At 43.9% G+C, this 25,922-nt stretch overlaps 5 protein-coding genes across 5 annotated transcripts; 3 read left to right on the top strand and 2 right to left on the bottom strand.

Annotated features, from left to right (window-relative positions):
• The first annotated feature begins 1,366 nt into the window (after positions 1-1,366).
• On the top strand, positions 1,367-3,980 carry LOC136441687 (stromelysin-2-like). Its single transcript, XM_066438124.1, has 4 exons — positions 1,367-1,603; positions 2,004-2,239; positions 3,096-3,303; positions 3,645-3,980. Exons 2-4 carry the CDS (start codon positions 2,033-2,035, stop codon positions 3,866-3,868), a joined length of 639 nt encoding a protein of 212 aa, XP_066294221.1. The 5' UTR covers positions 1,367-1,603; positions 2,004-2,032; the 3' UTR covers positions 3,869-3,980.
• Positions 3,981-7,635: 3,655 nt separating this feature from the next.
• LOC136442727 (tetratricopeptide repeat protein 28-like) lies at positions 7,636-9,000 on the top strand. The gene has a single exon (XM_066439671.1). It carries the CDS (start codon positions 7,636-7,638, stop codon positions 8,998-9,000), a length of 1,365 nt encoding a protein of 454 aa, XP_066295768.1.
• Positions 9,001-9,295: 295 nt separating this feature from the next.
• Positions 9,296-16,637, bottom strand: LOC136442726 (uncharacterized). The gene is made up of 4 exons (XM_066439670.1): positions 16,001-16,637; positions 13,444-14,086; positions 12,223-12,615; positions 9,296-11,197 (listed from the first exon to the last, which is right to left on the bottom strand). Exons 1-4 carry the CDS (start codon positions 16,616-16,618, stop codon positions 11,049-11,051), a joined length of 1,803 nt encoding a protein of 600 aa, XP_066295767.1. The 5' UTR covers positions 16,619-16,637; the 3' UTR covers positions 9,296-11,048.
• A 1,780-nt stretch (positions 16,638-18,417) lies between these two features.
• LOC136441683 (C1q-related factor-like) lies at positions 18,418-20,717 on the top strand. Its single transcript, XM_066438120.1, has 3 exons — positions 18,418-18,723; positions 19,286-19,500; positions 20,022-20,717. Exons 1-3 carry the CDS (start codon positions 18,549-18,551, stop codon positions 20,370-20,372), a joined length of 741 nt encoding a protein of 246 aa, XP_066294217.1. The 5' UTR covers positions 18,418-18,548; the 3' UTR covers positions 20,373-20,717.
• A 275-nt stretch (positions 20,718-20,992) lies between these two features.
• Positions 20,993-25,587, bottom strand: LOC136441670 (tetratricopeptide repeat protein 28-like). The gene is made up of 3 exons (XM_066438105.1): positions 25,502-25,587; positions 24,568-24,714; positions 20,993-24,152 (listed from the first exon to the last, which is right to left on the bottom strand). The coding sequence occupies exons 1-3, from the start codon at positions 25,551-25,553 to the stop codon at positions 21,505-21,507; spliced, it is 2,847 nt and encodes a 948-aa protein (XP_066294202.1). The 5' UTR covers positions 25,554-25,587; the 3' UTR covers positions 20,993-21,504.
• Between the last annotated feature and the right edge of the window lie 335 nt (positions 25,588-25,922).

The following is a 25,922-nucleotide window of genomic DNA, read 5'->3' as shown; positions in this document are numbered from 1 at the left end:
AGATGACAGATGGTCATCGAAACGTTGGCTCGTGTGAAATGCTTGGTTGTGAATGAAAGAACCTTGGTATTTAACATGGCAAACAATTTTGTCCCAAAATGACAGTTACCCGCGCCCCTAGGCTAGGGTACTATTCATGCAAGGAAAAGGCTGTGAACATGTAGATGTTCCTAATTCTCCTGACTTCTGTCAGAGGTTTTAGTCATCAATTTCCCAGGGGCCTGGCTAGAAACGCCGTCTATTCAGGCTACGTTCGTTCACGTTCACCTACAGGCGTATCAACTCTAAAGCGCCCCCTATCATAAATGTATGTTACAACAAGAGGTTGATGTAGTGTTGGTGACGGTGTTAGCATGACGTCACAAAATAGGTTTCTAAAAAAGACCTATTCCATGAACCAAAAATTCCGATGTTAACAGGCCTTTTCGATGTCAGAATTGCGGAAAGAGGACAATTAAAACCAGCTTTGAAATTATTAGGTTAAGTTAGATTATCAAAGATTTGGAAAAGGTCAGTGACCTCCGAATGTCTGCGAAAACTTGTAGTCATGGTGTATATACCAGTTCCCCCTAGAGACCCCCAAAGAGGCTATCAGAGGGATCACGGGGATACTGGACGCCCATACTTCATACACTTGACAAGATACTGGATACACAAAGGTCAAGATTCAGAGGTCGATGTTTTCACGCTAGTGACTTGGCCGGTCGGACAGGTGTGTTCGGGAGGGGCGGTGCCTTCAAACGACGGTTTCCTCAGGTGTTATCATCACGCTAGGTGTCATACTCTTCTTCAGGCTTAATTTGTGTTCACAATGGAGAAAACTGGCCCAGTAAGTCTTCTTTCTTTGTCGTTACGCTCTTATATTGAAAGTTTAGTTTCTGAAGTTAAGGTGACTGTATGATTTGCAAGGTGGCCCACATATTTTGAAACTACATGTGATCGTTATGCGTGTGTGAGGGGGAGGGGTGCTAGCGTATTGTGGTGTATACAATATCATATCTTAAAGGTAATGCATTCCATTGCTGTGGCTTTGAAGTTATCTGACATCCGTAGATGTGTGTGTGTGTGTGTGTGTGTGTGTGTGTGTGTGTGTGTGTGTGTGTGTGTATGTGTGTGTGTGTGTATGTGTGTGTGTGGTGTGTGTGTGTGTGTGTGTGAGTATGCGTGTGTTTATGTATGTATGTGTGTGTGTTAGTGTGTTATTGTTAGTAGATTATGGTGGTTTGTGTGTGTGTGTGTGTGTGTGTGTGTGTGTGTGTGTGTGTGTGTGTGTGTGTGGTGCAGGACATGTATCACTGTGTCCCATCTACGTATTTTACTCGTCAAAGCACAAATAAATTGTAACAATCCACTTTATTTCGTTATTTCCAGGACTGTGAGTCCTTCCTGAGACGCCACGGCTACCTGCCGTCATGGAGAAACGCTCCTCTCACCCAAGATCGCCAAAAGAGGCGAAAGAAGTTTCTCCAGCAGAAGACTGGTGACGTCACGCTCAAACACGTCACGATCAGACGACGTCACGCCATCAAGAGAAAAGTCTCCAGAGCGGCGGTGAAATTTGGACTCAAGAGACTACAGGAATTCGCCGGTCTGCCAACGACAGGTGTGTGTAAGAAACTACATGAATATGTATGCATACAGTTATCAGATCTATTAAAAGGAGTTTTTATATATAGTCACTCGGTCTTTGCAATCGATAGATCTGCATGGAGGTTATACATACGCATGCGCAGCTAGATATGGTGCGAGTAACATGTCAAAGGTGATTAGTCTACTAACTGGTCAACAGTTCTTGTCTCCGTAATCCTTCAGACATGAATGCTCATATTTTGTTTATGTCTCAAGTTCCTTAAACTTTGATACATTACCCACAATGCATGTCGCTGCGCATGCGTTGTGGAACCGTGAGCCTGCTTATCATCTCACTATGATCTTCCAATTGAGTTGATTATTTCAAGCAACCACCGCAGCATCCGTGCACTTTCTTTTCTATCTCATTACAGGAAAATTTGACCAACAAACGCGTGCACTGATGGCCAGAAAACGATGCAGTCGTGCTGACCCGGTCTCCATGGTGATGACCCGGAGTAGCAGGAGTACCACGGGTGACGTCATGGAGAACACGGGGACAGCCGCGCCGTGGCAGAAGAAAGATCTGACGTACCGCATCGCCCAGTACCCGGGGGAGAACCATTTGTTACACAGTGAGGTGGACGAAACCATCGCTCGAGTTTTCCAAGTACGGGGGTAGATTTGTTTATTTTCTCGTTTGTTTGAAAACAATGAAAACCAAGGAGGTTTAATCAAGAAAACAGACCATATGAGGAAGATGAAAGCATCATGTTCCAGTATTTCCTGGAGGATGCCGTTTTAACTAATAGACACAATAGAATAGAATAGAATAGAATAGAATAGAATAGAATAGAATAGAATAGTGCACAATTTACCAAAAGAAACAAGGGCTCGGAAAGATGTACACGCAATTCGCAGAAGCTGGACATTCCTTATTGCCGGACAGTCCGTTATAAACATTCGCCAATTCCTTACCTTGTTGAACTATTGAATGACTGTTAATCAAATGCATTATCTGCCTTCGGACTCACTTATCTTACACAAAGCTTGATTTGACACGGTATTCTTCGCTTTTGTTTTGTCACAGTGTAAAGTGTACAGCTTTTAATGTGTTCGTTTCGTTTAATCAACTCCCTTATAAATTTTAAAATGTTTGTAATGCTTTTAAGTCATTTGAAATGCTTTTAAATTGCTGCCATGTAAAAGCAAATCAATTCAGAATTTTAATGTCTGCCAGTTTGCTTGAATAGAGATTGATTGATTGAAAGTGTAGTTCTCTAAATTTTACCCATAGGATATAAATTTTGTTAATTCAAAAGAATGTGGAAAGTCACAGCAACCACGTGAATAGATCGTTTCTACTTTATGTAGGCTATAAAGGTTAAGTTGATAATGCTAAACGCTAAACTTCCATGGATGTAAGATATCAGCTTGCTTTAAGTACAGAAATCTACGCAGCATTGTCGTAACCAATTACCTAGCTAACTTGTGGCGCAAAAACTTTCTTTTCTTTTCTTCTACAGATCTGGGAAGAAGTGGCGCCGTTGACCTTCAATGCTATCGACACCGAGGCTGACATAGAAATCAAGTTCGGACGCGGTGACCATGGCGACGACACGCCCTTCGACGGCGCGGGACACACCCTGGCGCATGCGTTCTCGCCCGGCCCAGGTATCCATGGCGACATACACTTTGATGATTCCGAACTGTGGACCGTTGACTCCCCTATGGGTGAGTTACTGTATCCATCCGCACTTGTAAGAGTGTATTTGTACTCACGTGACTATGACGTAGGCATTGTCCGTCATGTTGAATGGTTAAACCTGTGAGAAGTCAAGGGAATACGGATTTATATATGCATCATTATCATATCATATGAATGAAAATTTACTTATGTTTTACTCTCCAAGGCTCAATCGGCAATGAAGTCACGTACAAAGACCATTTGGCAAGCTTTCTCAATCTAAAACTGTGCAGTTTCTCATATAAAGCAATATATTCTGTTTAAAAATGTGTTTTCCCTGCTATTAAAGACGGTTTACACTTATTCCCGTTTACGTTAACTATCACAGGTACGAACCTGTTCATGGTGGCGCTGCACGAGATCGGACACAGCCTCGGTCTGAACCACTCGGACAACACGGACTCCGTCATGTATCCATGGTACCCAGGTTACCAGGGGTCATCATACACCATTCCCGCGGTTGACGTCATGGCCATCCGGGCCTTATACGGAGGTGGGTTTGGTTTTACATTCTTTCGGAGGAGGTGTTTTTACGTGACGTCACAACCATGACAGTTAGGTGTTGTTACTGAAGTGTGAAGAAAGCAGTTCCAAACGTGACAGAGTCAGTCACGTTTGGAACCTCCATCTTCACATTACAGGGGTGGCCCCTAGCTGCCGTGCTACATAGATTCAGTCAGTATTGCCCTAACAAAGGTGTCAGACGGACAAAGGGACATTGCTTTTGTAATAACTCTTCGTTTGTGTACAGCGAACATTGTTAACCAGTGACTTACCAACCTGATAAAAGTATTTACGGGTAAAAATATATTTGTACTTTCAGCAACATGAATTGAAGATACAGAACTAGGTGGAAGGAGAAAAGAACGACCTACACCGAAGCAAAAGAGTGAATTCTATGAGGCTGTTTTAATTAGTCTTAAAGGAGCTTATTCTAAAGGAGTTATAAAGACATATAGGTCATATGATCAGCATTTGTACGACATTATCATAAAATACGTCATAGACTAACACCTATGGACCTATGGACATTGGTCAAGCTAGATGTATGTGTTAGTTATATGACAACAGACAACAGTTAGGTGACAACAGATGCTATGTGTATCAAAAGTTATCAAAATTTGAAGTTAAGAAAATAAACCCATTTGCTATACGATAGCTGAAGTGATAAGATAGGATAGGATAAACTTAAACAAAGAGTAAATGATAGTATACATTAATTTATCACGTAAAGACTGTTTTACTGATTATCGCACTTTAATATGCACGTCAGATCACTATCTTTATTTCTTACGCAATATAAAAATTACACTTTATACAGTATCAACCCACTCAGTGCATTAATTTGTCTATGTAGTCTTTGGTACTTCGACCTCTCTTCGAACAACCCCTCCCCCCCACGCACACACTCACACATACTGAAAAATTCAAACGCATATGTGTCGAAACTAAATAGCAGAACCAAGATTGGGCATACTAACAATTAAATCCGACAAAACTCGATACGTTGCCATTCATATAAAGTTAGGCACAGCGTAGAGACTGGAGGGACCAAAGAACGCTTTCGGCAAACATTGAACGCCACAGCAAGCATGTGACTCTCACACCACCAGACGGGGTTACGCAATCATTGCACAATAGCCTAGCACTCCTCTGCATTAACTATTAAACATTAACACTAACGCTGAAGTCTAAGGGCCTATGGGAATCTGAGTCATCTTTTGAGATATATTTTGGAACTACATACCGTCCCGACGTGTTGGAAAATGCCGAATTAGACATTTTTTATTGTAGTATAGTCTAAACGAACTGGACGGCCACTCACTCCACCTGGTACGACCTGAGTAAACACGATCAAGGTAACGCAGGAGGTATATATGACATCATCAGAATAACTTATATTAACTTATATTACCCAGCCTTCCTTGCTGTGACGCTGACGTGGCAGGAAACGCCCTGTGTTTTACACCCAACGTCGATGACGAAAATTCGTCACTAAAATTCTTACAAAACGTGAGTAAGGTTGGCAGTATTTCTTCCTTACAGCTGTAAGGTTAACCTGCGATATTTTTGTTAAAAAATAATGCAGTATTGTTCGAGATTAACATGCTAGTTACTCAAGAAAGATCATGTGAGGGTCAAGGGTCTTTTTACTACTTAGCCAAAATTCACGGCCTTCTCGTCATCCTCAGAGTTAACGTTACATATTTAACGTGTTGTCCTTGACTGAGTGATATGTAGTATCTATGCAACGGCTGGAAATCACTGATTATCGATTATTTCGATGGCCCTCCCACCACTGGTGTCATACTGTTTGGCGGCAAGCATGTGACCATGCCCGTGATCAAAACAGACCGACTATAAATATCAGAATAGATTGAGATAAGAACAAACTAAAGCAACGTTAGTTGGGAAGGGGATAGGGCTTGTCATAATCGTTTGTATGAATATATTCGACTACGTGTAAAGATTTGTCATTATGTATTAGAATATACATGTTGACTCTCGTCAAACAAAAGATATCGATTGCAGCGTTAGGCGCAGACTCAAATTATTTCTGTAACCGATATAGATTGCCTAACGTCACTAGTTTTTAAAAACAATGTAAAAAGTACGCAATTCAGCCTATGGCTGCGAGGTACTTCCCACTTGCGATTACAATGATCAAATAAAACAATTCATTCATTCACTCAAAGGGTCAAAGTACAAGGATAAGTTCAATAGGCGCTATGAGGCAATCTTTGTTCTGACTCTGTTTTATTGACAAGTTTGTGATTGTTTGCACAACTAGGTACCCCTTGTCTTGTCGCTATAAGTAGCCGGAGTAGGTGGTGCTTTTGCAAGGAGAACACAATTCTCGACTGATCAATGAATAAAACCTTCGTAGTGAAAAGCTGACAACTGAAGTATTGATAAAACAAAGTCGACAAATATAGCAACGTAAAATTTCGTGCCTTGATTGTATATTTACATTTTGCCTTTTCTGTCTTAACGATTAATGGCATACGTAATAAACAATACTTACCTTCGCCTTCCAGGTCTGACATCCATCGTGAGCTAAAAACCAACGATGGCTCAACTCTCCAGACTGACCAAGCTGTTTGTCAAGATTTCTGATAACCTGATAGAAGATGACGTCAGGAACCTTAGGGCTTTAGTAGCTACTGAAAATATTCTTGGCAAGGCAAGAGTTGAAAACGCAACTGCTTTCGAAATCCTAAACATGTTGGTAGACAACGCAACGATTGGCGAGAGGAATCTGGAATTTCTTATAGAGGTTTTGATGAGTCTAAGAAAAGAAGGCTTGGCCATGGAAGCTGAACGTCTTGAACAGGAACACATAATGGCAGGTAGGTCATGGACGAAAATCTGAAATTCATTGTCGAACAACAGTCAGTCTCAATAACGCCTTGAGATTTGCTGTGAGTCAGTCTTTTTTCACTTTTCATGATTGTAATGACCAATTAATCAACCAATGACCCGGGACTTTCAAAGTCAGAACCCACTGGGGCACTAAACAGAAAACTCTCGAGCTCTTCTACTTACCCACACAGAGATTGGACCCCAAGATACAGACGCCAGTGAACCAGGCATCAGTGGACCAAGAGGCAGCGAATCAGACGACAGCCCACGCCAATTCAATACACCAGGCAGTGGACCAAAAGGCGGTGAACGAGCGGAAACGGAAGTGAAATCTGTCCTCAGACCAAAGGGGGCTTCGCACAAACCAGGTCACCTAGACTTAATTTACTTTCCTTGTGTTAACAATAAAGTCTGGGAGGCCAGAAGGCATCTGATCCCTAAAGCCAGGCAGATCAAAAGGCACGCATTCGGTAGTGAGCTGGAGAAAATCATTGGACGTTTACAAAAAAAATAATTAAAAATCACTTATCCGGGCTTAATTTTGTTTGCACAAGAAAGCAATTTTTGAGAAACAGTTTTGACAATCGTAAGTTATGATAGAGCTAATTTTAAGAGACTAACGTACTGGTGCAGTGGCTGACAAAACGATGCGATACAATGATGATGTAACTGAACTGATAAACTTAAACACATTCAAGGCAATCATGATCTATTTCAACATTAAAAGACCTAAATACCTTGCCCTGAATCTTCTCGTCTTCACAGAGATGTTGACCCGGGACAGGAAGTTCGGGCTAACGGATGGAGGGAAGCAAATTTACAACAGACGACGACCAGCTTCTGAGCCCAGTCAGAAACGTGTAGCTCAACATGTTGGTAACGCGTACATATCTAAGGGTAAACGAGTGGGTTACGTTGTAATTCTTTGTCTATTTTTTGTAGAAGTCTCTAGGGTAATGGAATGGAGTGAGAGGGATTGGGGTTTGTACTATTCTAAGAAAGCGGAGTTTGAGACAGCCTTGAAATGGTTTCGTATGGATCTGGAGGCACACAAAGAAAGTGGAGACACGGCAAACCAGAAGACAGCACACATATATGTAGCTGACACATACAGGTCCCTGGGTAAATCAGACCAAGCAAAATCCCACTTGAACACAGCCTTACAGATGGCACAGCAGACAGGGGATCAACATGGACAGATGAATGTTCACTTCAGATTGGGTGAAATACACAGGAACCAACTAGACTCCCCGCGCGCAGCCATCCCGTATTACGAACAGTACCTCGCACTAGCCAAGCAGCTGAAAGACATGTATGAGGAGGGACGCGCTCACAACAGACTGGGACAGGCTCATCGTGCCATGGGGGAGTATGAAGCGGCTCTGGAGTGGCATCAAAAACACATGAAGTTGAGCCAAGAAAGGAAATATAAGGAAGGGCAGGTAGCAGCGCACATAAATGTAGGTAAAACGTACATGCTACTGGGTAAGGTGGACCAGGCAACATCCCACTTCAACACAGCCTTACAGATAGCGCAGCAGACAGGGGATCCACATGGACAGATGCATGTTTACTTTAACATGGGTGACATGCAGAGGGAACAACTCCGCTCCCCACGTACAGCCGTCCAGTATTATGAACAGTACCTCGCACTAGCCACGCAGTCGGGGGACAGGCGTGAGGAGGGAGTGGCTTACAACAGACTGGGACTGGCCCATTATGACATGGAGGAGTATGATGTAGCTCTGGAGTGGTATCAGAAATGCCTGAAGGTAAGTCAAGAAAGAGAAGATAAGAAAAAACAGGTAATGGCAAACAACAATTTGGGTAATGCGTACAGGCTACTGGGTAAACTGGACCAGTCAACATCCCACTTGAACACAGCCTTACAGATGGCACAGCAGACTGGGAATCAACATGGGCAGATGATGGTTTACCTCTACATGGGTGAGATGCAGAGGGAACAACTCCACTCCCCACGTACAGCCATCGGATATTATGAACAGCACCTCGCACTAGCCAGGCAGTTGGGGGACAGGCGTGAGGAGGGACTGGCTTACAACAGACTGGGACTGGCCCACCTTGATCTGGGGGAGTACGAGGCAGCTCTAGAGTGGCACCAGAAGGACCTAAAGATAAGACAGGAAAGTGGAGACAAAGCTAAGCAGATAATATCACACCAAAACATGGCTGTTTCCTACCAGGCACTGGGGAACCCGGACCTGGCCAGATCTCACTATCAGTCAGCCATGGCCATCGCCATAGAGACAGGAAACAAACAAGAGCAGGGGGACATAGAAAAGAAAGTGGCTGGTCTTTAAAAGAATAACAGTCTGCGGAAAACTGTGTAGTTTCTGTAACACAGTCCGTGTGTACCCTGTATATAGAAGAATCTAGTAGTGACTAATTCATCATAGCAGCGTATGTTGCTGCGTTTTATTTTCCTTGAATTTTATTTACGTCATCTTACAACTGATTTAGGAATTTTGTATTGATCTGTTATAATTTAGATGTAACTTCTGTGTTAAATATAAGGCTAATATCATCTTACAGGATAAATTAAAGCTTCATGGTTAAGTGTATAAATATTTTGCAAAAAAGGATAACCAACCTTAATTGCTTACTAAAAATATTATATTTTAAGAAATGTTGTGCAATAGCAACTACATTAACCTTCAACAGATAATAGACATAGCAGGATTGTTTTATATGTTTTAGAATCTCTGCAAATGTCACAAAACTAAAGGTGAAAATACAATGTGTAGAATAATCAATTATGTATCAAAAGGTGTGGCTCAATTCAAGCACGCTTTTTTTTAATTCTTTGTCGAGAATCTTATGGTTTATAATACTTAGCACTTTTGTCGTTGCTTAGGAGGAATATTCATTATTGTTATCAAATGTTACTTTAATGCTTCTTCTAAATCAATCAGCTCCTCTAGACCTTTAGAGAATATGTTTGCTATTTACTACAAAATAAAGCTGGATAACCTACTCACTTTGTAATTTTTCTTTCTTCTTTTTAATCAATTCACAGCTGTAAAGATTATCATAGCCTCTAAGTAATGCTTTGGTCCCAATTCCAATCCGGGACCCGGTCGGGCAGCTTGTGAGAGCGAAATATATAATATAAAGGCAACAAAAGACACAAAACGTACAAAAATTACTCCCAACCATACATTGCGTATTTTCTTGATGTGTATTTTTGATTTTCTATTTCGCAAACAGCCCGGCCGGGCCCCGCCTTGTAATGGGACCAAAGCATAAGGGGGATAAGCTACGTTCTTTACATCAATATCATGACTGACTAATTCTATGAACGTGCGAGGTATCAATGTTCGTGAGAGAAACATCTCACTGTAATGAGTCGATACCCGTGTTAACTGTCGTTAGAACATATTAGATTTAATCTGTGCCGATGAGAAACCCGTCAAACGTGAGATAGCGGTTGCATCTGCCGTACCATCTGTGGTCGCATGGTGACGCTGTCACTGCTGCCTGTTCAGTTTGTGCCGTTAAACGTGAGATACCGTTGGAAGGTGCTGTACAAACTATGGCCGCATGGTGACGCTATTACTGCTACACTGCTCCGATGAGAAACCCGTTAAACGTGAGATACCAGTGGAAGGTGCTGTACAAACTGTGTCCGCATGGTGACGCTATTACCTCTACACTGTGCCGATGAGAAACCCGTTAAACGTGAGATACCGGTGGAAAGTGCTGTACAAACTGTGTCCGCATGGTGACGCTATTACCTCTACACTGTGCCGATGAGAAACCCGTTAAACGTGAGATACCGGTGGGAAGTGCTGTACAAACTGTGTCCGCATGGTGTCGCTGTTACTGCTACACTTTGTCGATGAGAAACCCGTTAAACGTGAGATACCGGTGGAAGCTGCTGTACAAACAGTGTCCACATGGTGGCGCTGTTACTGCTACACTCTCAGTCTGTGCCGATAAGAGGTCCGTTAAACGTAAGATACCGGTGGAAAGTGCTGTACAAACTGTGTCCGCATGGTGACGCTGCTACACTGTGCCGCCCTGTTCAGTCTGTGACTGTGCCGTTGAGAAGCCGTTGACCCTTCCAGGTTCAGCTGAACTACTTATTAAAAGCCGTTTCAAGAAGACAATGTTTGACGAGAAATCCGGATGTTACCGTTATGCTTGTTTGATGAGGAATGCGAATAACTTGATGTACCGGTTGTCTTACCGGTATGTTTAGTTGATGTGAAATCCGGAAAATGTGATGTACCGGTTATCGTACCGTTAAGCTTGTTTGATGAGGAATCCGGAAAACGTGATGACTGATGTACCGGTTGTCATTATAACTAGACTTGGTTGACTAGAAATCCGGATGTTGTCGTTACTGTTAGGCTTGGTTGATCAGGAACCCGGAAAACGTGACGTACCGGTTGCCGTTACTGAGCAGAGTGTTCTCGCCCATTTTCAGCTCCACCCAAACGGCGTCCCCGGTCTCCAGCTGCACGATGGCGCTGTTACTGCTGGACTGTCTCTCACCTGGAGAAACGTGCAACAAAGAGACAAGGATACTATATAATGAAAGCTCATCTGTGTTGGTAGTAATCATCATACAATGCTAAACTTTCTTCCAACACTAAGGTATTCACGGATCGACTATTCGACGACGACTGTCGCCTTCTTCAGGATCAATAATGACCAACACTTCCGAACGTAAACTGAACAGGACTACTTTATGAGAGGTATAAAGGAGGCCATATATATCAGGGCACTCCAGCCGTCACTCAACAGAGACAGTGGGCGTTATAAACTTCCTGGCACGTTTGACCAATTGCTGACGTCACGTATCCGCAGTGACATGTGTCAATAGAGTCACGTGTCCGTAACTCTCGCGAGTTTACGTTCGGCAGTGTTGGTCATTATTGATCCTGAAGAAGGCGACAGTGGTCGTCGAAAATTCGATCCGTGAATACCTTAGTGTTGGAAGAAAGTTTAGCATTGTATTAAGACAAGGATACTGTTTGTTTATCTATTTAGGAAATCTAACCCCTGACCCTGCGACTCACATGCTTCATGATATTTTGTTATAAATGTACACATGACTCCCTATAAGAATACAGTTGATGTCAGCTGTAGGGACAAATGAACTCATAAATACAATCTGTCTACATAACAAAAATCATTGCGATCCGCCAACACCTTCTTGAGTTATTCTCTTTCAAAGTTTGAAACAAAATCGGCTCCTGCAATTAGGGGCCGCTAGAGGGCCCAAACCTACATGTACACGACTTACTCTCCCTCCCAATAGCTATCTACCACTCATTAAACATGACCATAGCATGTCCAGAACACGAGATATCAAACCCGGAAGTTCCATTGCAGTATCATAGCAAGCCGCTAGGGGGCACAAAATCTAATCATTTAGAGGTCTCGAGAAGACTTACCCATATACCACATATCAAGACATTCCATCCAGGTAATCTTGAGTTATCGTGTTTTCACACAGACACACACGCGAACGCTGACGAAAACATTATCTTCTCGGCGAAGGTAATAAAACATACCTGGATACGATTCGTACATCGAGACGATCATTTCTCCATTCTTCTTCAGCTCGAGGGCGTAAATAACCTTCGTCATGCCGGAGAACGTGAAGTAGTACATCCCTCCCACTTTGGTCACGAACTTCCCCGTTGCCATGTCGTAGGCCCCACCCACGTTGCTAAGGACGTCATCATACGTCACCACCGTGCCGGACGAATTCGATGACTCCAGGTTTGTGGTTCGCGCCACGGAAAACGCCACGAGGGTCGGGACAGGTGGGCTGACGCCAGGTGTTCCCGTCTCACCTGCGGGTCCCCGCTCACCTGTGTCTCCCTTCTCACCTGTCGGTCCGGCAGGGCCCTGCTCACCTGGATCACCTGCCACGCCCTTCTCACCTGGCGTTCCTTTGTGACCTAAAGATCGTAAAACCACATGTAAGTGTGGGGATGAAAAGTTTTGTTAGCAGCATCCACGTTTACATCTAAATACCAATTTAGATATAGAATACAGACACAGATATCCGTATCCAAATACAGGTACATATACAGATACGGGCACAGATAGAGATACGGGTACAGATAAACGTACATATAAAGCAGACACAGATCTCGATACAGATACATGGCATGTATAAGCATATTCAATGTAAGCAGAAGTATGGATACGGGTACAAACGAAGGCACAGAAACAGAGATACAACCACATGTAAGCCCGATGCATGCGCATATATACACAGTAGATGCAAATACCAAGAAAGAGAAAGAGATAAACAGATAGGTACGTATACGCAAAGGCATACGGACGCAGTTAATAGAAATACAGGCACAAGTACATGAAGACATGGCAACACAAACAGATACAGATATAGGTAGAAGAGTACATAGAAATGCTGATACAAGTACGGGTACCTCTCGGGCCCATGTCCCCTTTAGGTCCCGCCGGCCCCGGCGCGGTCACCACGGTAATGTTCACGTCGCTGCTGAACTGTTTGGAGCAGGAGTCGGTACGAGTTAACTTACCTCTCGGGCCCAAATCCCCCTGAGGTCCCGCCGGCCCCGGCGCGGCCACCACGGTAATGTTCACGTCGCTGCTGAACTGTTTAGAACAGGAGCCGGTACGAGTAAACTAACCTCTCGGGCCCAAATCCCCCTGAGGTCCCGCCGGCCCCGGCGCGGCCACCACGGTAATGTTCACGTCGCTGCTGAACTGTTTAGAACAGGAGCCGGTACGAGTAAACTTACCTCTCGGGCCCATGTCCCCCTTAGGTCCCGCCTGCCCCGGCGCGGCCACCACGGTAATGTTCACGTCGCTGCTGAACTGTTTAGAACAGGAGCCGGTACGAGTAAACTTACCTCTCGGGCCCATGTCCCCCTTAGGTCCCGCCGGCCCCGGCGCGGCCACCACGGTAATGTTCACGTCGCTGCTGAACTGTTTAGAACAGGAGCCGGTACGAGTTAACTTACCTCTCGGGCCCATGTCGCCCTTAGGTCCCGCCGGCCCCGGCGCGGCCACCACGGTAATGTTCACGTCGCTGCTGAACTGTTTAGAACAGGAGCCGGTACGAGTAAACTTACCTCTCGGGCCCATGTCCCCCTGAGGTCCCGCCGGCCCCGGGGCGGCCACCACGGTAATGTTCACGTCGCTGCTGAACTGTTTGGAGCAGGAGCCCTCCTCCACATTTAACTCGTGAGGAGAAGCTACCTGGATCATCACGGAGCCCAGAAGAACAAGGGAGGCGAACGAGACTTTTGTTTGGGCCATCTTTAAGTGTTTTAACTGCCTTAGACTTGTCAGGGCTAGAAATGTACGGGCGTTAAGAGATTTTTGCACGCACACTGGGAAGAAATACAGCCCGTCCTTTTGTTTAAGAATAAAAGGTGACTTCTACCTGGATAAAAGGGAAGGCGGTGTTCTTACCACAGTATCTATAAAGGCGTTAAAGTGTTGTTTATTATCTTAACTGCCTCATTGTCTACTTAATGTGTGTATTTTCTTTACCAACTTAAGGCTGTTACAGAATGTCTTTTGTCTGGTTAATCAATAGATCCTTGGCTCTCATTGCATCAGGTACTCAGAGATGTTGCAAAGAATGCTAAATCAGATCAAGTTTTTATTGCATGTATATTGATGCAATTAAATATTAGCTATTTTTGTTCTCCGTTGGATACAATCATGACACTGTTTCAGAGTCTGTGTCAAGGCTAGCAACAACCATTGCCAAGGCCAGTAGCTTATGATTGTATTCACAAGACTAAACGTTTCGTCCAACACTTGAAGGGAAATTTGGACTTACCCCAAATTTTCAGTTGACTGCTTGAACTGAAAATTTGAAAACTTTCAGTTGAAAATCTGGGGTAATTTCTCTTAAAGTGTTGGACGAAAAGTTTAGCCTTGTTGATAATGAATTCTACCAAAACAGATGAACTTTCATGCTAAGCTTATGACTGTGTCATGTGTATAACTTTTCACTATCTATCTGGCTCAGAGACGAGACGTGTTGTCATAGAAAATGATACAGTAAAGAATATAAACAGGGTCTTCCGGATCAGCGCCAGGGTTTAATAACGCATCCCACTAGTTACTCTGCTGTATACGCTGTCGATGTGCTCAAAGCAATCAGAGCTTACGATGACTAGAACATCACGGTGTCAGCACTGCCATAACGGTTATAGAACTTATAAACCAGTAACAAGATTAGCTGCCACTTTGAATACATATTCAACCAGTTCACATGTGGCCGCTATGAACAGGGTCCGTTATGCTTGGGTCAATCAAGTCAATGGGATTACGTCATATAGTTGACAACTGATAGTGGCCACAATGGCCTTGCACAGAGGTGGTCACTGCTTAGCCTTTACTCTATAGTGTCTTCCGTGAATAGTTTCATCAGGTTGGTAAGTCACTGAAGAAAAAGACTCTTTTTACACAACCAAGAGATTTATTCAACCGACGTTTCGGTGACCCTCTGTCACCTTCTTCAAGGCAATTCTGAGTGGTTCACATAGCAATGCAGCACAGGTGTTACTGCTTATACATATTAATGAGATGCAAACGCAAAATATTTACATATGTACAAACACAGGGGATGACATCACTATGCGGTCCCAAACGTACAGAAGTGTAACACATACACAACTACATATCGATCAATAAACAATGCAACGATTATTTCTTTAGGATGCGGTCCCAAACGTGACTGAGTCTATATCCCCCCTCATCACGGTTCATGACTGGAGCGGATTTCCTGATCCATACAGACTCCTTAATCCAACGTGTTAGTCTATTGTCCTCTCGGTCTATCACCTTGGCCCCATCCCAGTCTATAGCACTATAGTGTCTTGTTTGTCTAGTCATAGCTTTACCTCCTTTCTAAGCAAAACGTAGTTAGGCAGTGTTAATCAGAAATCCTGAGGTTGTTGTTACGGCTATGCCCAGTTGATGAGCAATCCGGAGAACACAAGGTACCGGTTGTGGCCATTGTTAGACCTGTTTGCAGAATAATCCGGAAGACGTTATGTATGGATTATTGTTGCCGTTATGCTTGGTTCACGGGGAATCCGGAAAACATGATGTGCCGGTTGTCGTTGCCGTTATGCTAATCTGAAGAAGAATGAAGAAAGCTGATTGCCAGCGTTTCCGTTAGAATTGATATTTTCTACGGTTAGACTTGGTTGACAGAATACGATAAATACCGGTCGGTGTCCTGAATAGACCTGAAGGTTGTTATTGACGAATCCGGATGTTGCCCTTTCCGTTGGATCCTGCTTTTGAAAAATCCGGAGGCTGTGGTTACAGTTAGAGTTGGCTGATGAGAAATCCGGAAAACGTATTCCGGTTGCCCTTACTGAACAAACTGTGCCTGCCAGGAAACATCTCCACCCACACCCTGTCCCCGGTCCCCAGCCGCAGGATGGCGCTGTTACTGCTGGCTTGGTTGTCAAATGTGTGCTTTTCGCGCATCGACACCATCGTTTTCCCGTTCTTCTTCAGCTGCAGTATATACTCCTTCGTCGTCATGGCGGTAAACGTGAACAGGTACACCCCGCTCACTTTGGTCACGAACCTCCCCGTTGCTATGTCGTACGCCCCGCCCACGTTGCTAAGGACGTCATCATACCTCACCACTGTGGCTGACCACGATGTCTCCAGGTTGGTGGTTCGCGCCACGGAAAACGCCACGAGGGTCGGGACAGGTGGGCTGGCGCCAGGTGTTCCCCTCTCACCTGCGGGCCCCCGCTCACCTGTGTCTCCCTTCTCACCTGTCGGTCCGGCAGGGCCCTGCTCACCTGGATCCCCTGCCACGCCCCTCTCACCTGGCAAACCTTTGTGACCTGAAGATGACAAAACGGCACATAGATAAGTATGGGCATGGCAGGTTTTGTTATTGTTAGCATTCAGCTTCGCTTGGAAGTTCATCTATGCGGTAAACATGGTGTCGTAAAGCACATGGTGGGAAGCCTAAAATGTTTAGAACTGAACTAACAGACTTTTCGTGTAATAACCGTGTGCCTACACAGACACAGAAAAACAAGGAAAAATACTAGTTTAGATGTAAAATAAAGATGCAGACTCATTCACTCGCAAAAACAGAAGTTTTTTTGAGATGGCAGCCCCCACCCCCCACACACACTCAAACATCAAACACTCCTGCTATGCTAGAGACAAACGCAGATACACATAATTATTCAAATATAGATATTCAACTGTTGTTAATCCTGCATATTCTAGTTTTAACTGAGTTTTAATCTCCCGTTATAATTTCAAATTTATGATTTTAAGAAGAACTTGTCATTATCAATTTTTAAATGTTTACAAACCACTATAAAAAGTCAACATAATTCATACATTGTGTCTGCGAAGTTGCACTTTAAACAATAAAGTTTAAAAGTTAAAAAGAAATGGATATGGACACAGTTACAGGTACCGGTACACAGACTGACACAAGTAAACTTACCTCTCGGGCCCATGTCGCCCTTCGGTCCCGCCTGCCCCGGCGCGGCCACCACGGTGATGTTCACGTCGCTGCTGAACTGTCTGGAGCAGGAGCCCTCCTCCACCTGTAACTCGTGAGCAGAAGCTACCTGGACCATCAGGGAGCCCAGAAGAACAAGGGAGGCGAACAAGACTCTTGTTTGGGCCATCCTGAAGTACTCTAAGACGTTTCACGACCAGGTATATACATTCAAGTGTTAAGAGGCGTTTGCGCACATTGGTAAGAAATCCAGTCCAACCTTTTGTCTGCGAACAATACCTGGATAAACAAGAAGGTGGTGCTCTTACCATCGCTTCTGCAAACCAAGGTATCAATCAAAGAAGCTGTTTATTTTCTTTATTATATCTATTATTTATGTTTTCTTTACTGTACCTATTTCAACATGTCTTTTGTCTTGGTACTGAATGGAGGTTTGGTTCGCATTTCACTATGTATTAGCTACTCAGAGACGCTGCAGAGAATACTCATCCAGATCTTGTTCTCATTGCATGATGACTGTTGTAACTGAATGTCCAACCTCCAAAGGACACAACTAAGATATTGCTATATCTATACTAGAATCGACCATTGCCTTGTCTAGAAGCTCATTCTGCCATGCGAAAAAAAACTTGATTTGCTGACTACCGCCAAGTTTTCCCAGTAGTGCTCTAACTCTCTAAGACTTCTCATGACCACACCTTAGTAAGAAATCGATCGAGGCCACTCTTTTGTCTGAGAACACTGCCTGTATAAACCATAAGGTAGTGTTCCTACCGCCGCATCTGCGAAGTAAGGTATCAATCAAAGAAGCTGTTTATTTTCTTTATTGTATCTATAGCTACTATTCATGTTTTCTTTACTGTATCTATTTCAACATGTCCTTTGTCCTGGTACTCAATAGAGTTTGCATCGCAGTTACAGATCAGCTACTCAGAGGCGTTGCAAAGAAGATTATGTTTTTGTTGCATGATGGGTGTTACAAGTGAACGTCAGGTTTATCTATTCTCCTTACGAAATATGTAACATGCTTCAATGCTACAGCAGTATACAATAGGCTTGCAACAACCATTGCCTCGTCTAGAAGCTCATTCTGCAACGCGAAAAAAATATTCTAATTTTCACAGTAACGCTTAGACACAAGGCGTGTTGTCATAGAAAATGATACAGTGAAGAAAACAAACAAAGCCTTTGGGCTGTAAAAATACGTCCTCTCTTCTTTATTACACGTGCAGGTAGGATACTGTTTCCTCACAAAACCACAGACTGTTATTCTTAACTCCCTGGGAGACTGCATTATCTATCAAGACGTCTTGCAGTATTTTCATTCTTAAGTAGCTTTCCTACAACTAGAAGAGAGATAGCAAGAAAGCCAAGATGGCTCAAACTCGATTCATGGTCGCGGTTCTTGTTCTTAGTTCTGTGATGACCCAGACCTGTGCCAAAGTTTCACTGGAGGAAGGCAGCTGCTCCAGAGTGCACAACGACCAGAACATCACGGTGTTAGCGCTGCCGGGGCCGAGAGGGCACAAGGGCGCCATGGGGGCGAGAGGTACCCGTTTCGACTACATAATGTATATTTGTATTTATCTGTATCTGTATGTATATCTATATTGTTACCTGTTTCACTCTTTGTGTATGTCCCTATATCTTTGTCTATATATGTATAGCTATAGATCTATAGTCTAGACTGTGCCTACCTATATCTATATATATTTTTCTCTGCGTATATGCCAATAACTATATCATACACCTGTATCTGAGTTTGTTTTGGATTCATATCAAGATGTGCACAACAAGAGGAGCGTGTTTAATTGATGCAAACGTATATGTTAATTGAAAAGTATTATTATCGTCAAAATGTAATATTTGGTCTTATAAATGCCTTCTATAACTCATTTGTACAGTATCTACAACAGTGTAGTGCACGGATTCAAAGCGCCTGTTCTAGGTTGTAATTTTGAATGCAGTTCTATTGATTCATTTTGTGATATGAAACGGTCCCCTGTATGCGTAAAATTTATCAGTTTGCTATCTCTATGATGTATTCAGTTTGCTGTTTCTATAATGTATCCAGGACATTGATTTGCAATTTTACAATTTTACAATTTTAGGTCACCAAGGAACGCCAGGTGTTACGGGCGTTGCCGGTGATCCAGGTGAGCAGGGCCTTGTTGGACCGACAGGTGAGAAGGGAGACGCAGGTGAGCAGGGACCCGCAGGTGAGACGGGAACACCTGGCGCTGACGCACCTGCCCGGACCGTCGTGGCGTTTTGCGCGGCGCGAACCGACGACATAGTCAGGAAGACGTCGGCGTCGTCCAACGAGGTTTTAAAGACTTTTATAGGATCCACAATTAGCTTGATATTTCAACTATTCTTCCTTTTACGTTGATGCAAGTTAGACATCCAGGTAGTAAGATACGCCAAAAATAGTTTCTCAAACAACTGGATGAAATTTTGAAACAGTCAGACGTTTCAGACAGCATCCGCTGTCTTTCGCCAGTGACTGTTAGTATTCTTCCTGATGTCTATGTCTATACATTTAGTACATAAATCACATAAGAGAGAGGTTGACGTAACAGAATCAGAAGGATCATACTTAAGATATATATAATAAAGAGACCTATTAACAAAAATACAGAATATCAATTAATTAAAAGAAGTCAAAGTTCATTCAATCACCGTCCTGCCATGTTGTGTAGCGTTCCAATGATTAGACATGCGGGATCGAAGCGATTCTTTTCAGCATTCGTCTTAGGTTTTGTCAGTTTGATGGAGTTTGTTGTACAGTATTTTCGGCGTGTAGTGTCATGCGAAATGTGTTCTCTGTTTGATTCCTTCACTTAGGTGGTGACGTACAACGTCATTCTAACCAACCTGGGCGAAGGGTACGACAAGAACACGGGCAAGTTCACGGCCACGGTGGGAGGGACGTACTTCTTCACGTTCAACGGCCTGACGCTGTTCCTTGCCTACGCCAGCTACTACCTCCGTCTGGTGAAGAACGGAGAGTTCGTGGTCGGGCTTTACGAAAATAACGGGCCGTCTAAGGAGCACCAGTCCAGCAGCAACAGCGCCATCGTGCGGCTAGAGGCGGGAGACCAGGTCTGGGTGGAGCTGGGAAAGGGTGGCCACAGTCTGTCCAGCGCCTTCCACCGGTATCTCACGTTTAACGGGTTCCTCATCGGCACAGACTGAACATTACTGTAGCAACAGCGACACCATGCGGCCACAGTTTGTACAGCGCCTTCCACCGGTATCTCACGTTTAACGGGTTCCTCATCGGCACAGACTGAACATTACTGTAGCAACAGCGACACCATGCGGCCACAGTTTGCACAGCGCCTTCCACCGATATCTCACGTTTAATGGGTTTCTCATCGGAGCAGTGTAGCAGTAACAGCGTCACCATGCGGACACTGTTTGTAAAGCAGCTTCCACCGGTATCTCACGTTTAACGGGTTTCTCATCGGCGCAGTTTCATCTTTCTTTTAAAACCAATTATGTTTAGCAATAGACTGAGGTTCTTCTAATATTTTTACGCTTCGAAATAAATAGTAAAGCCTAAATTCTGACAGGATTCCAACGGAACTGAATTTCATACCGCAAAAATTAAATCTACAAAAACCTACAACCTTTTGTATAGATTACTGTGTATATGTGATGTAGTGACTGTTTATTTGACTTATGTGCCATACAGTTTGTTTCTCTGTTGTTTTATGCGTGTTAGGTGAAAAAAATCAATAAAAAATATCAATCCCAATTTAAAAAATGGTCTAAATCAGTTGTTAAAATATGCACAGAATTTCACTGTCGTCGAACATATATATACAAAATAGCAACATCTTGTATTCTCCTATTAGAAATGTATTATTACTGAAGTCTGCTTTATATACAGTTAACATACGAATGACAAAACATTCATGAATCTGGCTATGCTTCTTGAAAAGCTAATTAATGCTTATTACATCACTTTTCTTGTCATAGGAACTAAATTTAACGATCAAATAAGTTTCACCTGATATTCGTACTACACGTTTCTACACTAAATCGATAGGTCTAACAGGCTTCTTCTAGAATCCAGAATTTCATCCTGCAAAGTAAAATCTAACGGTTAATTTGCAGATGAATCCCTAACAAAACCAATCGTCTAAATCAGTTATGAGATAACACACAGAATTTCACTCTCAAATTAAGAATATACAACATAGCAACATCTTGTATTCTATGAAGCTGACAGTATAATCACTCAAAAATGCGACACATCTAGGGCACATACGGACATTAGTAGAGAAACTATGACATGTTTTCTACGCAGACTCCTGTGCGTTCAAAGACTAGCCAGCCACTCGGCGATATACTTCTGTTCCTGTTTATTTCCTGTCTCCATGGCGATGGTCATGGCTGACTGAAAGTGAGATCTGGCCAGGTCCGGTTTCCCCAGGGCCTGGTGAGATTTACCCATGTTTTTGTGTGCTGTCATCTTATCTTCCTTCTCTTCGCTCATTGTCAGGTTCTTCTGATGCCACTCCAGAGCTGCCTCGTGATCCTTCATCTCATTACAAGTCAGTCCGAGCCTGTTGTAGGCCTGCCTCTCCGCGTCCTTTCTCTCCAGGTCCCTGGCTAATGCCAACAACTCGGTGTAATACTTGTGTGAAAGCTGTGGTTCATGTGCCCTGTGTGAATCGCCCAGCTTAAGGTAAGTGTCCCCCAGTTCTTGTTTGTTTCCTGTCTCCATGGCGATGGTCATGGCTGACTGATAGTGAAATTTGGTCAAGTCCAGTTTCCCAACAGCTTGGTAGGAACCAGCCAGATTTGTATGTGCCTTTATCTGGTCTTCCTTGTCTCCACTTTCCAGGCTCATCTTTAGGTTCTTGTGAAACCAGTCAAGGGCTTCCTGAAACTCCCCCATCTCATAGTGAGCCTGTCCCAGTCTGTTGTAAGCCGTTCCCTCCTGACGCCTGTCCCCCAACTGCCTAGCTAGTGCGAGGTGCTGTTCGTAATGTTGTATGGATGTACGAGGGGAGTGGAGTTGTTCCCTCTGCATCTCACCCAGACAGAAGTAAGCATCCAACTGTTCGACATGTAGATCCCCTGTCTGCTGTGCCATCTGTAAGACCGTGTTGAAGTGGGAGGTTGCTTGCTCCACTTTACCCAGTTTTCTGTACGTATTACCCATGAGTGTGTGCAGCACTATCTGTGCCTTCTGGTCACCGCCCTCCTCTTGTATCTTCAATGCTTTTTTGTACAGCTCAATTGTTGCTTCATACTCCCCAATATCATGATGGGCCAGTCCCAGTCTGTTGTAAGCCACTCCCTCCTGAGGCCTGTCCCCCAACTGCGTGGCTAGTGCGAGATGATGTTCGTAATACTGGATGGCTGTATGTGGGGAGTGGAGTTGTTCCCTCTGCATCTCACCCATGCTGAAGGAAACCCTCATCTGTCCATGTAGATCCCCTGTCTGCTGCGCTATCTGTAAGGCCGTGTTGAGGTGGGACGTTGCCTCGTCTGTTTTTCCCAGCGATATACATGCGTTACCTACATTCGATTGTGCATTTATCTGTTCAGCATCGTCTCCGTTGTCTTGACCCATCTTCAGCTGCTTTTGGTACCATTCCAGAGCTTCCCCAAACTCACTCATTTCATAATATGCCTGTCCCAGTCTGTTGTAAGCCAGTCCCTCCTCACTCTTTTCCCCCAACTGCTTGGCCAGTGCGAGGTACTGTTCGTGATACGGGATGGCTGTTCGCGGGGAGTGGAGTTGTTCCATATGCAAGTCACCCAGACAGAAGCAAGCCTGCATCTGTCCGTGTGGATCCTCTATCTGCTGTGCCATCTGTAAGGCTGAGTCGAAGTGGGATGTTGCCTGGTCCGCGTTCTCCATGGACATGTATGCATAACCCACATTTATGTGTTGTGTTATCTGTCCTTTTTGGTCACCGTCCTCTTCTCCCATCTTCAGGACTTGTTGATACCACTCCAGAGCTGCCTGGTGATTCCCAATGCCATGATGTGAAAGTCCCAGCCTGTTGTAAGCCGTTCCCTCGGCACCCCTGTCCCCCAACTGTCTGGCTAGTGCAAGATAATGTTCATAATACTGGATGGATGTACGCGGGGAGTCGAGTTGATTCCTGTGCATCTCACCCAAGCAGATGTAAATCTGCATCTGTTGCTGTTGGTCTCCTGTCTCCTCGGCCATCTGTAAGGCTGTGTTCAAGTGAGATGTTGCCTGGTCCGTTTTCTCCAGGTTCATGTATGCATCACCCACATTTATGTGTGCTGTGATTTCTTCTTTCTTCCCTCCCTCTTCTTGTTTTACCTTAAGGTCCTTCAGATGCCAATCTAGAGCAGCCTCGTCATCATCCAGGGCACTACAAGCAGTCCCCAGTCTAAGGTATGCTTCCCCCTCCATGTGCCTTTTCCCTAGCTCCATGGCTAGTGCCAACATTTCTGTGTAATACTTGTGTGAAACCTGTGGCTCTTCAAGCTTATCATTATGCAAATCGCCTAGCTTTAGGTAGATATCAAGCTGTTCGGGCTTATTCCCTGTCTCTATGGCAACAGCCAACGCTGCTTCATAATTAGTTTTTGCACCCGACACCTGGTCAAACAGTGATAATGACGAAGCAAGATTTTTGTTAGCTACACAAAATTCTGGCTCATTATTTGCTGTGACTTCGCAGATTTCCAAAGCTCTCTCGTGGCTACGGATAGCTTCTTCTTCCATACCTAATATGTCATATGTCAAACCTAGTCTGTTGCGGGATTTGGCTTCTTTTTTGTCTCCTGCCAGTGACTCAGCACACTCTAACATGTTCTGGTAATACTGCAGAGCTGACTGTAAGTCGTGTAATTTTGTCCTGTAGACATCTCCTATCTGGCAACACAGGTCAAACTGTTTTGCCTTCTCTCCAGCCGAAGCTGATGTGTTCAGTTCAGCTTGTAGGGTCTCAAGTTCGATCTTGACATGATGATCATCTGACCAAAAACAAAAGAGAGAGAGACGCTTTGTTTATGCATAAATAGTTCAAATAAGAAGCAAAGAAACTCATGATTTTTCTGCATACCTAAGTACTCAGGTCAAGTACTGCCCCCTTCTTTCTTCTATATCATTATTATAATTAGCTTGTCAGGTAGCACTGCCCACCCGTATACGTGTGATATCTTATTATGATAAGTGCTAGATACATGCTATTGTCATAAATATTTATGCTTTTGTTGTGGGGATTTCATTTGCCGACAAAATACAGTGCAAAGGGGAGTATTGAATACCAGTTTGAATACCAAAATCTAACACACGTAAAGGCTGAAATTTCCCTTAATGTTACTACAGGTAATTGTCTTGTTCTTAACAATAACATGATGACATCAATGATCAAAGGCGTAAGTCTACCTGCAGCTGAGTTGGGTTTTACTTGAAGGGATCTCCTCTCGGGTTCCTCCATCAGTCGCACCAGCTCATGGATGTCCAGCGATGCCAGTTCAGAGGCCGGATACTGCGCTGTAGTGTCATCATGTGATCCTGTGGCCTGTTGAGTATCTGTAAATCACACGGTACATGTTGGAATAAAAACAGCAGCAATATGTTCAAAACATATATAGTTCAGCTCCAGTATCGTAGAAGAGCCAACGGGAGACACATTCTCGGCCTTGGCCTTCGACTTACCGACACCTATCCACCTACCAAATATCACGAGTTCCGCACTTCACTCAGGTGTAAATGAGTACCTAGCTCATCTAGGGTTAGGGACGTCCCTCGGATAGGACGTTAAATGGAGGTCCCGTGTTTTGGGAGAGCCACACCCCGTGCACGTTAAAGAACCCACCACACCTTTTGAAAAAGAGTAGGGGCATGCCCCGGTGTGCGGTGGTCCAAATCTTACAGTCCGGTCCTGGATGGCATCTTGAAAAGGTGATAGTTCACCTGTTATGTCAATCCTTCCACAAAATGTGGTAAATCAAAATAAATAAAATAAATAAATCATTATCATCCATCCACAGGTTTTCGAGGTTTGCTGTTTACACCCAACACACATGCATCCACAGCCACTCCACCATAGAAAAACATAACCTTCTGGCGAAGGTTATAACTTCCCAACAGGTGCGGTTGTTGGGATATTTACACACCCAATGTGCTTGTTACTCTTCGAATATTTCCTTTGGGTATCGCTAATCTTTCTTATCTGTTTATAGTTAGGTAAACATGACTTATTTCCACAGGCCTTTGCCGTACCAACACTCATGATATCAAACTACCTCTGACTGGCCTAGCATGACTCCAGCCCATAACGTATGTTTTAAATGAGAAAGCAAACCTGTTTTCTTACCTGGTGAGGCTGACGCTCCCGCCGGTGGCAAGGTTGTCATGTTCACTTCCATGTCTCCCGATTTACTTCTCTTCCCTGTCGATAGTAATGCGTCACATTGGATTCTAACCGTGCTACGGATATACAGCAAGTGCGAGAAAACCAACAACTACCAGGCTTGGAGGTTATGATAGAGAATAATCACGTTTTACTCGCTGCCTGATGAAGGAACTTTTAACACCGACGTTGGGTGTTGAATCTGGGCTGTAACAGGTGCATGTTTGTGTTACCACATGGGATAATGGGGAGCGTAACTTAACACTGACGTTTCTATGGAGGCCAGGCTTAACGACACACCATACAGTTTACACAATGTTTACACATATAACAAAAGGCACGGCCACAACTGAACTGCTGGCAGCCATTTTGGGGCCTTAGATAT

This window comes from Branchiostoma lanceolatum, chromosome 9 (genome assembly GCF_035083965.1).
Source record: "Branchiostoma lanceolatum isolate klBraLanc5 chromosome 9, klBraLanc5.hap2, whole genome shotgun sequence".
Lineage (NCBI taxonomy): Eukaryota > Metazoa > Chordata > Leptocardii > Amphioxiformes > Branchiostomatidae > Branchiostoma > Branchiostoma lanceolatum.
The sequence above is the reverse complement of the archived record's forward strand: the minus strand, read 5'-3'. Positions and strand labels throughout refer to the sequence as shown.

Bases quoted from the DNA above. Each gene is read 5' to 3' on its own strand.
- LOC136441687 (XM_066438124.1), top strand. From the start codon at position 2,033: ATGGCCAGAAAACGATGCAGTCGTGCTGACCCGGTCTCCATGGTGATG. The intron at 2,240-3,095 runs GTACGGGGGTAG...TTTCTTCTACAG, and splicing joins CCATCGCTCGAGTTTTCCAA to ATCTGGGAAGAAGTGGCGCC. The intron at 3,304-3,644 runs GTGAGTTACTGT...TAACTATCACAG, and splicing joins GACCGTTGACTCCCCTATGG to GTACGAACCTGTTCATGGTG.
- LOC136442727 (XM_066439671.1), top strand. From the start codon at position 7,636: ATGGAATGGAGTGAGAGGGATTGGGGTTTGTACTATTCTAAGAAAGCG.
- LOC136442726 (XM_066439670.1), bottom strand. From the start codon at position 16,618: ATGAACTTCCAAGCGAAGCTGAATGCTAACAATAACAAAACCTGCCAT. The intron at 14,087-16,000 runs TAACTGTAACCA...TTATCCAGGTAG, and splicing joins GATTTCTCATCAGCCAACTC to AAGTCACCTTTTATTCTTAA. The intron at 12,616-13,443 runs GTAAGTTTACTC...TACGATCTTTAG, and splicing joins GGGGGACATGGGCCCGAGAG to GTCACAAAGGAACGCCAGGT.
- LOC136441683 (XM_066438120.1), top strand. From the start codon at position 18,549: ATGGCTCAAACTCGATTCATGGTCGCGGTTCTTGTTCTTAGTTCTGTG. The intron at 18,724-19,285 runs GTACCCGTTTCG...TTACAATTTTAG, and splicing joins GGGCGCCATGGGGGCGAGAG to GTCACCAAGGAACGCCAGGT. The intron at 19,501-20,021 runs GTTTTAAAGACT...TCCTTCACTTAG, and splicing joins CGTCGGCGTCGTCCAACGAG to GTGGTGACGTACAACGTCAT.
- LOC136441670 (XM_066438105.1), bottom strand. From the start codon at position 25,553: ATGGAAGTGAACATGACAACCTTGCCACCGGCGGGAGCGTCAGCCTCA. The intron at 24,715-25,501 runs GTAAGAAAACAG...TGTGATTTACAG, and splicing joins GGGAGCGTCAGCCTCACCAG to ATACTCAACAGGCCACAGGA. The intron at 24,153-24,567 runs GTAGACTTACGC...GTTTTTGGTCAG, and splicing joins AAAACCCAACTCAGCTGCAG to ATGATCATCATGTCAAGATC.